This window comes from Chlamydomonas reinhardtii, chromosome 10 (genome assembly GCF_000002595.2).
Source record: "Chlamydomonas reinhardtii strain CC-503 cw92 mt+ chromosome 10, whole genome shotgun sequence".
NCBI classification, from domain to species: domain Eukaryota; kingdom Viridiplantae; phylum Chlorophyta; class Chlorophyceae; order Chlamydomonadales; family Chlamydomonadaceae; genus Chlamydomonas; species Chlamydomonas reinhardtii.
Genome location: NC_057013.1, coordinates 5243631 through 5258240, shown reverse-complemented (window position 1 = coordinate 5258240; position 14610 = coordinate 5243631). Strand labels below are relative to the sequence as shown.

At 62.2% G+C, this 14610-nt stretch overlaps 5 protein-coding genes across 8 annotated transcripts in view; 1 reads left to right on the top strand and 4 right to left on the bottom strand.

The window, feature by feature from the left end:
- Nucleotides 1-108: 108 nt before the first annotated feature.
- CHLRE_10g457297v5 (uncharacterized protein) lies at nt 109-5617 on the bottom strand. The gene is made up of 8 exons (XM_043067089.1): nt 5602-5617; nt 5373-5483; nt 4035-5257; nt 3490-3864; nt 3168-3371; nt 2247-2957; nt 1971-2053; nt 109-1577 (listed from the first exon to the last, which is right to left on the bottom strand). The coding sequence occupies exons 3-8, from the start codon at nt 4803-4805 to the stop codon at nt 536-538; spliced, it is 3186 nt and encodes a 1061-aa protein (XP_042920486.1). The 5' UTR covers nt 4806-5257; nt 5373-5483; nt 5602-5617; the 3' UTR covers nt 109-535.
- Nucleotides 5618-6147: 530 nt separating this feature from the next.
- Nucleotides 6148-7843, top strand: CHLRE_10g457262v5 (uncharacterized protein). The gene is made up of 3 exons (XM_043067088.1): nt 6148-6910; nt 7094-7499; nt 7709-7843. The coding sequence occupies exons 2-3, from the start codon at nt 7102-7104 to the stop codon at nt 7737-7739; spliced, it is 429 nt and encodes a 142-aa protein (XP_042920485.1). The 5' UTR covers nt 6148-6910; nt 7094-7101; the 3' UTR covers nt 7740-7843.
- Nucleotides 7844-7845: 2 nt separating this feature from the next.
- On the bottom strand, nt 7846-10727 carry CHLRE_10g457228v5 (uncharacterized protein). 2 transcript variants are annotated; one of them, XM_043067086.1, is made up of 4 exons: nt 9931-10727; nt 9620-9737; nt 9182-9315; nt 7846-8767 (listed from the first exon to the last, which is right to left on the bottom strand). In XM_043067086.1, exons 2-3 carry the CDS (start codon nt 9689-9691, stop codon nt 9205-9207), a joined length of 183 nt encoding a protein of 60 aa, XP_042920480.1. In that variant the 5' UTR covers nt 9692-9737; nt 9931-10727; the 3' UTR covers nt 7846-8767; nt 9182-9204. The 2 variants fall into 2 exon arrangements, with proteins under 2 accessions (XP_042920480.1, XP_042920481.1); XM_043067087.1 differs by having other exon boundaries at nt 9620-10237.
- CHLRE_10g457194v5 (uncharacterized protein) lies at nt 10286-13657 on the bottom strand. Of its 3 annotated transcripts, none has more exons than XM_043067084.1 (5): nt 13575-13657; nt 13397-13514; nt 13243-13291; nt 12959-13092; nt 10286-12906 (listed from the first exon to the last, which is right to left on the bottom strand). In XM_043067084.1, exons 1-5 carry the CDS (start codon nt 13595-13597, stop codon nt 12739-12741), a joined length of 492 nt encoding a protein of 163 aa, XP_042920483.1. In that variant the 5' UTR covers nt 13598-13657; the 3' UTR covers nt 10286-12738. The 3 variants fall into 3 exon arrangements, with proteins under 3 accessions (XP_042920483.1, XP_042920484.1, XP_042920482.1); XM_043067083.1 differs by having other exon boundaries at nt 10286-12738; XM_043067085.1 differs by having other exon boundaries at nt 10286-12544.
- A 48-nt stretch (nt 13658-13705) lies between these two features.
- Nucleotides 13706-14610, bottom strand: part of CHLRE_10g457150v5 (uncharacterized protein) — a 10602-nt gene continuing 9697 nt past the window's right edge. Inside the window, exon 20 of the mRNA XM_043067082.1 lies at nt 13706-14610. This exon is cut by the window's right edge and continues 2172 nt beyond it. The gene's annotated coding sequence lies outside the window, so the exon portion shown is untranslated.

Sequence of the window (14610 nt, the reverse complement as noted above, 5' to 3'; positions counted from 1 at the left end):
CGGCAGCCCAGACGCATGCGCTCATGTGCTGCCCGTGGCAGGTGCGGCGTTGAGGACGTGGGGCCAGGCAGCCGCTCAGCTGCACCTCAAGGAATGCCGGACATACCGTATTCAATATGTTTACGGAGTAAACACTTGGCGAAGTCATCCTTCGGCTACGCGCAGCCCCCAGCAGCACGGGGTGTTGCTCCCCTGCTGGACATCTGGCCATCTCAGTGCTTTGACGCTATGTTGCCGCAGGATTGCAAACCGTGACGCATTGACACGCACCCAACGTCCAACGCGCGTACATGTTTGCAATCCATCATTGAGCTCTTTGCTTCTTCGTCCAAGTGTCCTCATTCCCAACACCCGGCCCCCTTCCCTGACCCATTCCAAATTTCCAATGAGTGCATCGCCCACCTTGCTCTCGTTCTCATCCTGGTTACCCTCTTCCTCATCTTACTCACCACACCACCCCGCACCAACGCCCACGCGCCCAGACGCCCAGCACTGCGCGGCTGCGCACAAAGCTGATAAAGCTTCTAACCCAGGCTCAGCGAGCTTGCAACTGCGCTGCAAGCACCACCAGCACTGCGCGCTTTATGCGCTTACGCTGCCGCTGCAGCGCATCCAGCTGATACTCCGGCCCGCGTCCCAGTGCGGACATCAGTCGCTGCCAGGGATCGTGCGCGATCACCGAGCTCCAATGCGGCAGCCGCAGCAGCGGTGAGGCTCCTGTTGGTGGCAGTGCCGCTACTACTCCTGATGCTGTAGGCGCAACGCCCATGGCGAGACCAGATGCTAGTTCAGGCGCCGATGCCGTGCGAGCCAACCTAGCCGTATACGCACGAGCAGTCTGTGTTCGCCCCTCCTCCTCCTCGCCATTACCAGCCGCTGCTGTAGCTTGCCCCAGCACATGCCCGACTGTGGCAGGGGTCGCTAGCGACTCTGCCTTCGCCGTGTCCGCAGCGCCACGCAGCGCTCCAGCTGGTCCAAACAGCGCGTGTGTCACAGCTGCCGCCAAGGGCTCCGTGTCGAGCCTTCCTGATGCTGGTTCACTCGCTGCGCCGCCCGCAGCCCTGATGGCCAAGCCCGCAGCATTTCCCGCTGCCCCTCCCTCGACCGAGCCTGCCTCGCTCCTCACCGCCGCCCATGCACCTGCGTCCGCCGCAGTAGGAGCTGTGCCCGCCACCGCGCCCGCAATCGCGCCCACCATTGCGCCCGCCAACGCGCCCGCGGCCGCGCCCGCCGCCAGCCGCTGCTGCTCATCCGGCTGTAACGCCATCAGCTGCTGCTGCCGCTCCAACAGCTGCAGCCAGTAGCGCAGCGCGGGCGAGCTGGCGTAGAGGCCTCTATGGCATACATGGCCAAGGTTGAGCTTGCTGAGGTCAATTTGGGACAGGAGCCGGCTAGCCAGCAACGGCGGCTGAGGCTGCAGTGCGCAGACGATGCAAAAGGGTGAGGTGCTGCCGGCGACTGCGGCTCCGCACACGAACTCGTGAGGAGCTGCGCTGCCGCCACTACTGGCTGCCATGGTGCCATGGCCGATGCGCGTTGTCTCCATTGTCCTGGGGGCGGGCCAGAGGCCGAGTAGCCTGTGCATGTCAGGTGACAGGCACGGACACGTCAGGTGCGAAGGGCTTTGCAAGCTCAAGCGCTAACGGCCTTGTAGCCACATGGCATGAAATCCAGTTCTCCGACCGCCATATTCATGTGTATGCCAAGCCCACTCCCACTAACGTGCACGTGAGCTTGTGCCGTAACACCTCGCCCCGGTACTCGGCAGCATCGGCTGCTGTGCATCGCAATACCGTGCATGGCGTGCATCAGCAGACACTACATTGCCCTCCTTTACCTCGATGCCCGACACGTGGTGGTCCCTGCATCCCGTGCCCATACCGTATTCCGTATCAGAGCGCTTGCATGCCGCAGCCCACTCGGCACATCCCCATTGCCCTGTACCCCCTCCCAAACCCAGCAGGTCGCACCAGTCACAAGCTGCAAAATTGCCGCTGGCCGCCAGCGTCCACACGTCACGCTCCGTCAGCGGAGCGGCCAGGTCGCGCAGGATCTGTACAGGGGTACGGCGGGTATGCGCATAGCATCAGAAAACGCGTTTGCCGACAGGTGTGGGCATGATTTTAGCTCCACGGCACAACAACAGTGCGTGCGTACCCACGCACGTGTCGTCACCCCCTCCGCAACCACCACGCCCAAAGTTCACCCCGCAACACCCACAACCGCCGCCCCCTGGCTAGACTCACCTGCGCCTTTTTCCGAAACACAACTTCCCCATGAACACTGTCGCCATCCTCTGCGTCCGCCGACGCCCCCTCTGCAGACCCCTCTCCTAAGCCGCAAGCGACCTCCGCGGCCTCCTGCGCCTGCAGCACGCCCGCAGCCCATGCAAGCGCCTCGACACTGCCGCCGTCGGCCACCGCGCGTATGTCCACGGCGGCACCCCAGCGCTCGTGCATCAGCCATAAGTAAGGAAGCTCCATGCCCTGACACGCCGCGGCCCCAAAAACCTTGGTCCAGAACAGGCTGAAACGCGGTCGCCTGGCCGCCGCGGCTGCAGCACCTGAAGCGCCGCTGTTGCCGCCGCTGCCATCGATAGCGCCACCCGATACCCCTGCCTGTGCCATGGAAACGCCTAGAGCCGCATCTGCCGCTGCGACCGCCGCTGAGGGTGCGCCCTCGGGTCCGGCAGGTGCCGTGGGAGCAGCAACAGCAGCAGCAGCAGCAGCAGCAGCAGCAGCAGCCGCAGCCGTCGCCTGCTCCGCCGCGGCCTGCTCCCGTGCGGCAGCCGCGACAGCATCCTCCTGCGCCACCAGTGCTTCCATCAGTACTGCCGCCACGTGCGGGAAGCCCCTGCGCAGGGCATCCGCTACAAAGCCGCGATGCAGCGACATCGGGTGGGTAGAGGGCGGCTGGCCGACGCGCGCCGCAGTCAGAAGCATCTTCGTCATTGGCGCCTGCAGACATGACACAAAGAGTTTGGTGATGCAAAGTTGTTCACGCGGCCATGTGCATGCGCTCTTGTTTCCATGCTTTGCTTCTAACGCCCCTCCACAAAACTACCTGCCCATCCACCAGTCCACTCACGTCATTCGTTACGACCAACCTTGCCCCCCTTAGCTTTCCTTCCTGGTCTCACATCCGCTGCCCAATCTGCCTAAACGCACCTGACCGCAGCGCACGGCAAAGTCCAGCATTTCCTTGAACAGTTGTGGATCCCACCCCACCGGCACCGGCTCCGCAACCGCCTCAGACGCGGTGTACGACAGCGCTTCCGTGCAGCCCGTCTGTACGGCAAGGATGGCGGCGACCTGTAGGTCCCGTACGCCGTAATTGTCGTGCATGTGCTGCACCCGTGCCGCGAAGTCAGGCTGTAGCGAGGCGGCGTACCAGCTGATGGTTGTCCAATCTAGTTCCATGTCGTCCTCTTCCTCCTCCTCTTCGCCCTCCTCCTCTTCCTCCTCCCCCTCCTCCTCCATCCTCCCCCACCACCTCCTCCTCCATCTCCTCCTCGTCCGCTGCTGCGTCCTCCGCCATCTCCTGCGCAGGCGCCGCCTGATCCTGCGGCCCCAGCTGGTGTGGCTCGGGCGGCTGTGGCCCTTGGGGTGGTAGAGGTGGTGGCTGCGGAAGCTGGGGTCCCTCAGTCTGCTGCTGCGCCGCCTGCTGCGCCGCTTGCTGCGCTGCCTGCTGCGCCGCCTGCAGCTCCGCCTGCTGCGCCGCCTGCTGCGCCGCCTGCGCCTGAGCCGCCTGGCGGGCCTCACGCGCCTCTCGCACCTGCTGTAACCGCTGTTGCCAGAACCCCACCAGCCAGCGCACGCGCTCTGCCCAGTCAGCAGCGGGACAGCCCAGCGCCTCCGACACCAACTGTACGATGTCGTGACCCCACAGCGGCGCGGCCGCGAGCCCCAGCCGAACCACGCCTGTAGTTGCCGCTGCAGCAACTCCAGAGGGCAGCGGCCGCGGGCCATCGCCTCCAGCACCACCTGCTGATTAAACGGCTCGGCTTCCAGGGCCGGCAGCACGCGTTCAAGCACCTGCGTCAGGCCGCCAGCCGCTGCGCCGCACGCCAGAAGGCGTACCGTGTCCACGTCCCGGACGGGCCAAGGTCCATCGCCAATTCGACTGGCATTCTGCTCATTCAGTATGCTAGGACCACCTCCGAACTCATCCTCGAGCCAGTCAAGGACGTTGGCATGGCCGAATGAGGCAGCGGCAACTGCGACTGCGTCACACAGGCTCGCCGCCTCCGCCGCGTGCGCAGGCCACAAACCCCGCAGCACGCGCAGCACGTCCAAGCTGCCAGAGTAGGCGGCGGCCTCAAACACCTCATCAGGGCAGGAGCAGCCCTCGTCATGCAGCAGCCGTTGGCACGCCTCCGAGTCGCCGACCACTGCGGCCGCAACTAGCGCTGTATAAGTGACCGAGCAGCCGCAGTTCTCGAGTGCAGCGGTCAGGCTGTGCGGGTCGCCCGAGCTGGCGGCGAGCTGCAGCACCAGGCGGCGCTGCGGCAGCGTTAGCCGAGCCCAGGGTTCGGGGCGGCCCCAATGACGGGGGAACGCGCCGCGCGGCCAAGGTTGTCGGGCCACGAGCTGCATCGGCACGGGCGGCGAGGCGGGTCGCCACACCACCTTGCGCCCCAGGACAATGTAGCGGTATGTGCCGCCCAGAGCTGTCGCTGAGAATTTGTTAAGCAGCTTGAGGCTGGACGCTACCTCGCTGGGGTCAAGCTCCTCTGCAATCCTTCTCAGCAGGTCGCCTGTGAGCCAGGACCAGTCTGCTTGCTGTTGATCGCTCTGCATTTCCATGATTTGCTCTATGTTCAAATGCCTAGATACGGTCGAGGCGGCAGCGTGCGCACTGGACTCTACGACCTGGGAGCAACAAGGAGGTGGCTGCCTAATGGCAGGAAAAGGGCTGATCCCGGGTCGTTATCAACCCAGCCACCTTGACGCGGGCGCCTACTAAGCACACGCCTCTATGTTGGGGGCCTTTGGCATCCCCGCAAATCCGGACGTGGCCGGTTGGGTGGGGTGCACAGTCCGTGCTAACCCGCAGCTAACAAACTAGTCACGTCACTCGCCGCCAATCGACACGTGCACCCTCAGCCCCACGCCCTGCTAGCGCCGTTCAGGCTCTCAGCCCGGCCCGCCGCCGCCGGCGGCCATGGCGGCCGCTGCAGCTTGGTCGGCCGCTCGAAGCCCATCAGCTTCAGCAGGAGGAGCACACGGATCACGTTGGCGGCGGAGACGTCGCGGTTCTGGGGATGGGGAACGGGGAGGAAGAGGAGAGCGCACATGAGCTGTCCCAACCGTCAACCTGTCAATCAATCCGTCCCCAGTGCCCAGCCGTCCCCGCACATGCACGGTCCTCACCCAGGTCGTCAAGCAGTCGTTGCAGACTTTGACCGACCAGGGCCGCTGCCCCTCCTTCAGCCCCCCAAGCCGCTTGATGGCCATCTCCTGACACCCGCAGTTGTAGCATGTCTGCATGGCCGGGAGGGTGGGAGGGAGGGGGGCCACACAAGGGCTTCCGCTAAAGCCAGGCATAAACCCAGCGGCCCACCCACCCACCGGCAATTGCAATCCCACTCAACCCACCCACCTTGGAGGTCTTGTATTCATCGATGATGAACACATGCTTGGCGTAGCGCTCACGGAGCAGCTTGATGAGCCGCCCCGTCGGCGCGCGCCCGCCCCTGACGGAGATGGGGGAGCCGCCCTTCCCTCCCTGGAAGGCCCACGAACCCCACCCCACCACCACCTCCTCCTTGGGCCTGCCGCCTGTGAGCTGCTTGGCGACGCGGTGGAGCGCGCGGTCGCGCTGGATGAACGCAGCCCAGCGCTTTCGGCGGAAGGCGGAGAGCCCCTCTACCAGTCTTGCGACAGCTTGGCAGCATGCAGATTGCGAGCGGCTGCGGAGGGGCTGTGATGAGCGGACGGGCGCTGGCGGGTCATCGCTCCCCCACCTTTCTCCTCCTCCGCCTTCTCAGCTTCGTCTCGGCGCCGCTTCGGTGCCATGGCTGGTCCGGACGCTGCTTTTCGGGCAACCTCGCGAAAGTCAATTGTCCATGGACGTGCGAAGGCACTTCTCGCTCCGCCCGAATTTTCCCTGCCACCTATTTACATGCAATAGGCATTAACACATAATAATATGGGAGCAAAAAACAGAAGAACAAGTATCGAACTAAACACTGGATCCCACAATTCCGCAGACTTTTGCGACTGGTTCTCCACCGCCCGCTCGGCTGCTTGCGCCCGGTCGCTACGCCCGCTGCCTCCACAGTAGAACCACAACGGTAAGGGCTCTCAACCACGGGAACGACAGCCGTAGCTGCTACTCAGAGTGAGAACTACAGTATCAATTTGCAGAATGTTGGTTTTGACGAAAATGGGGGGAGCAAGGGTGTTGGTTCTCTCAAATGCGAGCTAGCGCCCAAGCGTGCTACACATGGGCGAGTAGACATACAGTAGCTGTAATTATTGTATGAGTGGCAAATTTTAGTTCGAGCGGCCCTTATGTGATCCGAGCGCGATTACCCCCCGAGGGGCACGCCATGCGCGCAGGCCCCATGCAACAGAAATTCGCCGGGCACCAACCCGCGCACAGATAATTCATAGGACTACACCATAGCCATCAGAGACCGGCCGGGAACAAGCCCCGCAAGCGGGGCAGCATGGGCGCGACACCACCCTGCCGCGCCAACTCACCCCAAACACGCTCCAACCACTTGTGCGACACAAGGGCTACCATACAGTAGCGCGCGACACCTAATCGCGTGCGCCGGAGTGTGCGAGCAAACATTGTACGGAGGAGCTCGTTTGGGCCCTAGGACGCAGGGCCTGGGCTGGCTTTTGGTGCATTCAATAGAGCATTGGAAACCGCGGGCACACATATGCTGGGGTGCGCAAAGGTCGGCGGAATTGTGCGACACAGTGACGTGGAAATGGATCTGGGGAACTAAGGGGTTTCAGGTTGGGTGGGGTTTGTGGCGCATGGGGGGCGAATTATTACGAATTTAGCCTGGTTCATGATAGCGTGCACCTGTCCCCCTCTCTCACCACGCACCCGCAAACCCCATCACCGACGCACACAGGTGAAAGGATGGATGCTACCACTGGCACCATCTATTCCAACCTGTCAACGGACGCATGGCGGCGAATGGTAGCTGCGCTAGTAGCCGCCATTGCCATTCAGGCCTGTTACCGTTCTGGGCTTACCACACGTGGCACCACACCTCAGCGCTGGGGCCCCATTGCCGTGGCGGAGTTCAAGGCACGCGAGGCATGCCCAGAGATCTTCCCGCAGCCAGTTGATTACACACCATGGGAGGCATCACCCAAGCATATGGCAGAGCAGATTAAGAAGTGGTACGTGCGCTACGTGCACACTGGCGGGACAGAGCCCAAGCCACGCCCAGGCCGGCCGCGCACGGTGTCGGACCCCATCCTGAAAACCCTGGTCGACCACGTCAAGAGCGTCCACTATGACTCTGCCGCCAAGTACGAGCACGACGCGCCCTTTCAAGACGTTCTCAAATCCCACAAGATCACTTTCAAATCCCTGTGGCGCTCCATGCAACACTACGATCCAACCCTCCAAAAGAACTTAAAGGTGGAGCACCGCCCCTTCCTCAGCCCCGAGCAGTGGGGTGACCGGCTGGACCGCTCAGCAGCGTGGTTGCGCAAGCTTGTCAACCCCAATGCTCCAGGCGTGAAGATGGTCTCAGCCGTGGAGGCTGAAAGGGAGTACGGTGTCAGCGATGGCGCCTTTCCCTTGCCACCAGACATTGGCACAGCGGAGTTTGAAAGCGACGCATGGCTCAACTTAACCATCTTCAACGGTTTCGCCATGACCGACGAAAAGACCTTCATCTGCAACCCAACCGACTACACCGCCTGGACTGCAGGCCCGCGCGGGCAGAGCATCACCATTGAGGACTACCGCTGCGGATCATCACGACCCAACACCATCAAGTACATCATCACCGTGTGCCCTGCCTTCGGCGTCGTGCGATGGGAGCCTGTTGCCGGCACCACAGGCAGGGCCTACACGCCGCCACCCGAGCTACAGTACCAGGTGCGTTGGGAGCTCATGACTGTGTAATCACAGGCCGCAGGTAGTAGTCGCTGTAGTGCACGCACGGCGGAATGCCGTTACGAGCAGCACACAGTGCACGCGCAACCACGGCCTCCCAGCACACCATGTCCATCACATGCAACCGCGCCACATGCAGCCGCTTGCGAACAGCAGCTGCTTCCTTCCACCGATCCACCAGCCACTGTGCTTGCGCTTCCGTGCCGTGATGCGGGGTATCCGTGTGCTGCATGCCATCCACTTCAACCACCACACCCCACTCCCACAGCCAAAAGTCGAAGGGGCCACACCCCTCAACCACCCGCGCCTCCCACACCACCGTACACGCCTCCCCCAGCCGCCGCGCAAGGTCAATCAGCATGCGAAACGCGCGCTGTGCGGCCTCACTTGCACCTCGGCCGGAGGTGTGATAGGTGCAGTTGAAGCAGCTGGGTGCGTGCGGGGCACATCGCCGAATACTGTTAGCCACTGTGTGCCGTGCCTTGTAGACAAAGCACCCACACTGCAGCCTCCACAGCACGGGCCGCCGGTCATCTGTCCCCCGTGCGTTTAGCGGCTCCCGGTTCAGGGGGCTGTATCGCGCTGCCACAGAGGGTGGGAAGCGCCGCCGGTTGTGTCCTCCACGCGCCATGCTCAAGCTGCCGCCCGCCACTGCCTGTCACCACCGCAGACCCTGGCGGGGAAGGATGCAAGGTTCATCACGAAGGCGGAGTTTGTTAAGTACATAGGGCGCATGCTGGGCGCGTTCCGGGAGAAGGCTGCAAGGCTGGCTGCAAAGCAAACCGCGGCGGTGAAGGCCGCGCAGAAGCAGGGCCGGCGGGGTAAGAGGAAGCCGCCGCCACCCCCGCCCGTGGCCCCTATCAAGCCCTACGTGTCATGGGACAACCCGGCATGCCACGGCAACGGCGAGATTGCTGACTTCCGTGGTGTGGGCGTCACTAAGGCCAATTTCATGAAGCTTCCCACGTACAGCGGCGACATGCACTGCCCAGTGGAGCAGTCGCACGCGGCCGTTGCCCTCGTCATGCGGCAGTTCTGCAACGCACGGCGGCCCACCGAGGCTGGCGAGGACCCCCTGCAGCCCTACCTGGACGAGATGGAGAAGGTGGTTCAGAAGGTCATCACGCCACAGTTTGTGCGTGACTGTATGAAGCGGATGCTGGCACACACGTTGCCGGCGGTGCTGAAGGCGGGCGGGCACTGGCCGGCCAAGAAGTTTCGCTGAGGGTGGAGGCAGGCAGGAAAGGGTGTGAAGGAGGGGAAGTGAGTACCGTAACTTAGTGGGGATGGAGCAGTTGCGGATAGGAACCTGAGCCGGCATTCGGTAAGCGATGATTGCGCATAGCGCTCCGTCAGATGGTATGGTTGCGCGAAATGCTGGCGCATCGGTACGGCTGGCGCGAGTGTCGGGAACAGACCCCTTTGGGGTGAGTGACGGCGGGCACGCGTGCGGCGTGCCGACGCGCCACAAGTATGACTGGTCGCTAATGATACACGTTAGTAGTGGCTGTCTACATATACTCACCGATTGCAATTCTAAGCTGCGCTGCCTGCTATTGGTCCCTCCGGCACATGCGACTCGATGACCGGAGCGCATCATACATTTTGCCACGGAAGCATGACGCCGGAACACCGCCGACGACCTGCAACCAGTGCATAGGGCGCAATTGGAGCATCGCCGCGAAGGAACTTGCAACCAAAACCAGTTAAGCTTGCGAAACGCCATGCTGGGTGCAACCAGCGACCCAGCGAGGCCACGCGCCTGGCCCGCAGCGGCTATCGTTGACTTTTGACCCAAAGGTTGTAGCGCCAGCTGGGCTTCGCGCTCGGGCTCACCTCGCTCTGTCACAACCGACACACGAACCCGCCTTCACTGGATCCCACAATTCCGCAGACTTTTGCGACTGGTTCTCCACCGCCCGCTCGGCTGCTTGCGCCCGGTCGCTACGCCCGCTGCCTCCACAGTAGAACCACAACGGTAAGGGCTCTCAACCACGGGAACGACAGCCGTAGCTGCTACTCAGAGTGAGAACTACAGTATCAATTTGCAGAATGTTGGTTTTGACGAAAATGGGGGGAGCAAGGGTGTTGGTTCTCTCAAATGCGAGCTAGCGCCCAAGCGTGCTACACATGGGCGAGTAGACATACAGTAGCTGTAATTATTGTATGAGTGGCAAATTTTAGTTCGAGCGGCCCTTATGTGATCCGAGCGCGATTACCCCCCGAGGGGCACGCCATGCGCGCAGGCCCCATGCAACAGAAATTCGCCGGGCACCAACCCGCGCACAGATAATTCATAGGACTACACCATAGCCATCAGAGACCGGCCGGGAACAAGCCCCGCAAGCGGGGCAGCATGGGCGCGACACCACCCTGCCGCGCCAACTCACCCCAAACACGCTCCAACCACTTGTGCGACACAAGGGCTACCATACAGTAGCGCGCGACACCTAATCGCGTGCGCCGGAGTGTGCGAGCAAACATTGTACGGAGGAGCTCGTTTGGGCCCTAGGACGCAGGGCCTGGGCTGGCTTTTGGTGCATTCAATAGAGCATTGGAAACCGCGGGCACACATATGCTGGGGTGCGCAAAGGTCGGCGGAATTGTGCGACACAGTGACGTGGAAATGGATCTGGGGAACTAAGGGGTTTCAGGTTGGGTGGGGTTTGTGGCGCATGGGGGGCGAATTATTACGAATTTAGCCTGGTTCATGATAGCGTGCACCTGTCCCCCTCTCTCACCACGCACCCGCAAACCCCATCACCGACGCACACAGGTGAAAGGATGGATGCTACCACTGGCACCATCTATTCCAACCTGTCAACGGACGCATGGCGGCGAATGGTAGCTGCGCTAGTAGCCGCCATTGCCATTCAGGCCTGTTACCGTTCTGGGCTTACCACACGTGGCACCACACCTCAGCGCTGGGGCCCCATTGCCGTGGCGGAGTTCAAGGCACGCGAGGCATGCCCAGAGATCTTCCCGCAGCCAGTTGATTACACACCATGGGAGGCATCACCCAAGCATATGGCAGAGCAGATTAAGAAGTGGTACGTGCGCTACGTGCACACTGGCGGGACAGAGCCCAAGCCACGCCCAGGCCGGCCGCGCACGGTGTCGGACCCCATCCTGAAAACCCTGGTCGACCACGTCAAGAGCGTCCACTATGACTCTGCCGCCAAGTACGAGCACGACGCGCCCTTTCAAGACGTTCTCAAATCCCACAAGATCACTTTCAAATCCCTGTGGCGCTCCATGCAACACTACGATCCAACCCTCCAAAAGAACTTAAAGGTGGAGCACCGCCCCTTCCTCAGCCCCGAGCAGTGGGGTGACCGGCTGGACCGCTCAGCAGCGTGGTTGCGCAAGCTTGTCAACCCCAATGCTCCAGGCGTGAAGATGGTCTCAGCCGTGGAGGCTGAAAGGGAGTACGGTGTCAGCGATGGCGCCTTTCCCTTGCCACCAGACATTGGCACAGCGGAGTTTGAAAGCGACGCATGGCTCAACTTAACCATCTTCAACGGTTTCGCCATGACCGACGAAAAGACCTTCATCTGCAACCCAACCGACTACACCGCCTGGACTGCAGGCCCGCGCGGGCAGAGCATCACCATTGAGGACTACCGCTGCGGATCATCACGACCCAACACCATCAAGTACATCATCACCGTGTGCCCTGCCTTCGGCGTCGTGCGATGGGAGCCTGTTGCCGGCACCACAGGCAGGGCCTACACGCCGCCACCCGAGCTACAGTACCAGGTGCGTTGGGAGCTCATGACTGTGTAATCACAGGCCGCAGGTAGTAGTCGCTGTAGTGCACGCACGGCGGAATGCCGTTACGAGCAGCACACAGTGCACGCGCAACCACGGCCTCCCAGCACACCATGTCCATCACATGCAACCGCGCCACATGCAGCCGCTTGCGAACAGCAGCTGCTTCCTTCCACCGATCCACCAGCCACTGTGCTTGCGCTTCCGTGCCGTGATGCGGGGTATCCGTGTGCTGCATGCCATCCACTTCAACCACCACACCCCACTCCCACAGCCAAAAGTCGAAGGGGCCACACCCCTCAACCACCCGCGCCTCCCACACCACCGTACACGCCTCCCCCAGCCGCCGCGCAAGGTCAATCAGCATGCGAAACGCGCGCTGTGCGGCCTCACTTGCACCTCGGCCGGAGGTGTGATAGGTGCAGTTGAAGCAGCTGGGTGCGTGCGGGGCACATCGCCGAATACTGTTAGCCACTGTGTGCCGTGCCTTGTAGACAAAGCACCCACACTGCAGCCTCCACAGCACGGGCCGCCGGTCATCTGTCCCCCGTGCGTTTAGCGGCTCCCGGTTCAGGGGGCTGTATCGCGCTGCCACAGAGGGTGGGAAGCGCCGCCGGTTGTGTCCTCCACGCGCCATGCTCAAGCTGCCGCCCGCCACTGCCTGTCACCACCGCAGACCCTGGCGGGGAAGGATGCAAGGTTCATCACGAAGGCGGAGTTTGTTAAGTACATAGGGCGCATGCTGGGCGCGTTCCGGGAGAAGGCTGCAAGGCTGGCTGCAAAGCAAACCGCGGCGGTGAAGGCCGCGCAGAAGCAGGGCCGGCGGGGTAAGAGGAAGCCGCCGCCACCCCCGCCCGTGGCCCCTATCAAGCCCTACGTGTCATGGGACAACCCGGCATGCCACGGCAACGGCGAGATTGCTGACTTCCGTGGTGTGGGCGTCACTAAGGCCAATTTCATGAAGCTTCCCACGTACAGCGGCGACATGCACTGCCCAGTGGAGCAGTCGCACGCGGCCGTTGCCCTCGTCATGCGGCAGTTCTGCAACGCACGGCGGCCCACCGAGGCTGGCGAGGACCCCCTGCAGCCCTACCTGGACGAGATGGAGAAGGTGGTTCAGAAGGTCATCACGCCACAGTTTGTGCGTGACTGTATGAAGCGGATGCTGGCACACACGTTGCCGGCGGTGCTGAAGGCGGGCGGGCACTGGCCGGCCAAGAAGTTTCGCTGAGGGTGGAGGCAGGCAGGAAAGGGTGTGAAGGAGGGGAAGTGAGTACCGTAACTTAGTGGGGATGGAGCAGTTGCGGATAGGAACCTGAGCCGGCATTCGGTAAGCGATGATTGCGCATAGCGCTCCGTCAGATGGTATGGTTGCGCGAAATGCTGGCGCATCGGTACGGCTGGCGCGAGTGTCGGGAACAGACCCCTTTGGGGTGAGTGACGGCGGGCACGCGTGCGGCGTGCCGACGCGCCACAAGTATGACTGGTCGCTAATGATACACGTTAGTAGTGGCTGTCTACATATACTCACCGATTGCAATTCTAAGCTGCGCTGCCTGCTATTGGTCCCTCCGGCACATGCGACTCGATGACCGGAGCGCATCATACATTTTGCCACGGAAGCATGACGCCGGAACACCGCCGACGACCTGCAACCAGTGCATAGGGCGCAATTGGAGCATCGCCGCGAAGGAACTTGCAACCAAAACCAGTTAAGCTTGCGAAACGCCATGCTGGGTGCAACCAGCGACCCAGCGAGGCCACGCGCCTGGCCCGCAGCGGCTATCGTTGACTTTTGACCCAAAGGTTGTAGCGCCAGCTGGGCTTCGCGCTCGGGCTCACCTCGCTCTGTCACAACCGACACACGAACCCGCCTTCAGACGTGGAAATGGATCTGGGGAACTAAGGGGTTTCAGGTTGGGTGGGGTTTGTGGCGCATGGGGGGCGAATTATTACGAATTTAGCCTGGTTCATGATAGCGTGCACCTGTCCCCCTCTCTCACCACGCACCCGCAAACCCCATCACCGACGCACACAGGTGAAAGGATGGATGCTACCACTGGCACCATCTATTCCAACCTGTCAACGGACGCATGGCGGCGAATGGTAGCTGCGCTAGTAGCCGCCATTGCCATTCAGGCCTGTTACCGTTCTGGGCTTACCACACGTGGCACCACACCTCAGCGCTGGGGCCCCATTGCCGTGGCGGAGTTCAAGGCACGCGAGGCATGCCCAGAGATCTTCCCGCAGCCAGTTGATTACACACCATGGGAGGCATCACCCAAGCATATGGCAGAGCAGATTAAGAAGTGGTACGTGCGCTACGTGCACACTGGCGGGACAGAGCCCAAGCCACGCCCAGGCCGGCCGCGCACGGTGTCGGACCCCATCCTGAAAACCCTGGTCGACCACGTCAAGAGCGTCCACTATGACTCTGCCGCCAAGTACGAGCACGACGCGCCCTTTCAAGACGTTCTCAAATCCCACAAGATCACTTTCAAATCCCTGTGGCGCTCCATGCAACACTACGATCCAACCCTCCAAAAGAACTTAAAGGTGGAGCACCGCCCCTTCCTCAGCCCCGAGCAGTGGGGTGACCGGCTGGACCGCTCAGCAGCGTGGTTGCGCAAGCTTGTCAACCCCAATGCTCCAGGCGTGAAGATGGTCTCAGCCGTGGAGGCTGAAAGGGAGTACGGTGTCAGCGATGGCGCCTTTCCCTTGCCACCAGACATTGGCACAGCGGAG

What these genes read in the sequence shown, in the direction of transcription:
- CHLRE_10g457297v5 (XM_043067089.1), bottom strand. Translation starts at nt 4,805, where the DNA reads ATGGAAATGCAGAGCGATCAACAGCAAGCAGACTGGTCCTGGCTCACA. An exon ending in CGGCTGGCGGCCTGACGCAG is followed by an intron (nt 3,865 to 4,034) that starts GTGCTTGAACGC and finishes GACATCGTACAG; the next exon opens with TTGGTGTCGGAGGCGCTGGG. An exon ending in TGTTTCGGAAAAAGGCGCAG is followed by an intron (nt 2,054 to 2,246) that starts GTGAGTCTAGCC and finishes ACCCCTGTACAG; the next exon opens with ATCCTGCGCGACCTGGCCGC.
- CHLRE_10g457262v5 (XM_043067088.1), top strand. Translation starts at nt 7,102, where the DNA reads ATGGATGCTACCACTGGCACCATCTATTCCAACCTGTCAACGGACGCA. An exon ending in CACTATGACTCTGCCGCCAA is followed by an intron (nt 7,500 to 7,708) that starts GTACGAGCACGA and finishes CCAATGCTCCAG; the next exon opens with GCGTGAAGATGGTCTCAGCC.
- CHLRE_10g457228v5 (XM_043067086.1), bottom strand. Translation starts at nt 9,691, where the DNA reads ATGCGCTCCGGTCATCGAGTCGCATGTGCCGGAGGGACCAATAGCAGG. An exon ending in GCAGCTTAGAATTGCAATCG is followed by an intron (nt 9,316 to 9,619) that starts GTGAGTATATGT and finishes CTCCACCCTCAG; the next exon opens with CGAAACTTCTTGGCCGGCCA.
- CHLRE_10g457194v5 (XM_043067083.1), bottom strand. Translation starts at nt 13,597, where the DNA reads ATGGCGTTTCGCAAGCTTAACTG. An exon ending in GCGTTTCGCAAGCTTAACTG is followed by an intron (nt 13,515 to 13,574) that starts GTTTTGGTTGCA and finishes CACTGGTTGCAG; the next exon opens with GTCGTCGGCGGTGTTCCGGC. An exon ending in TACCGATGCGCCAGCATTTC is followed by an intron (nt 13,093 to 13,242) that starts GCGCAACCATAC and finishes CTCCACCCTCAG; the next exon opens with CGAAACTTCTTGGCCGGCCA.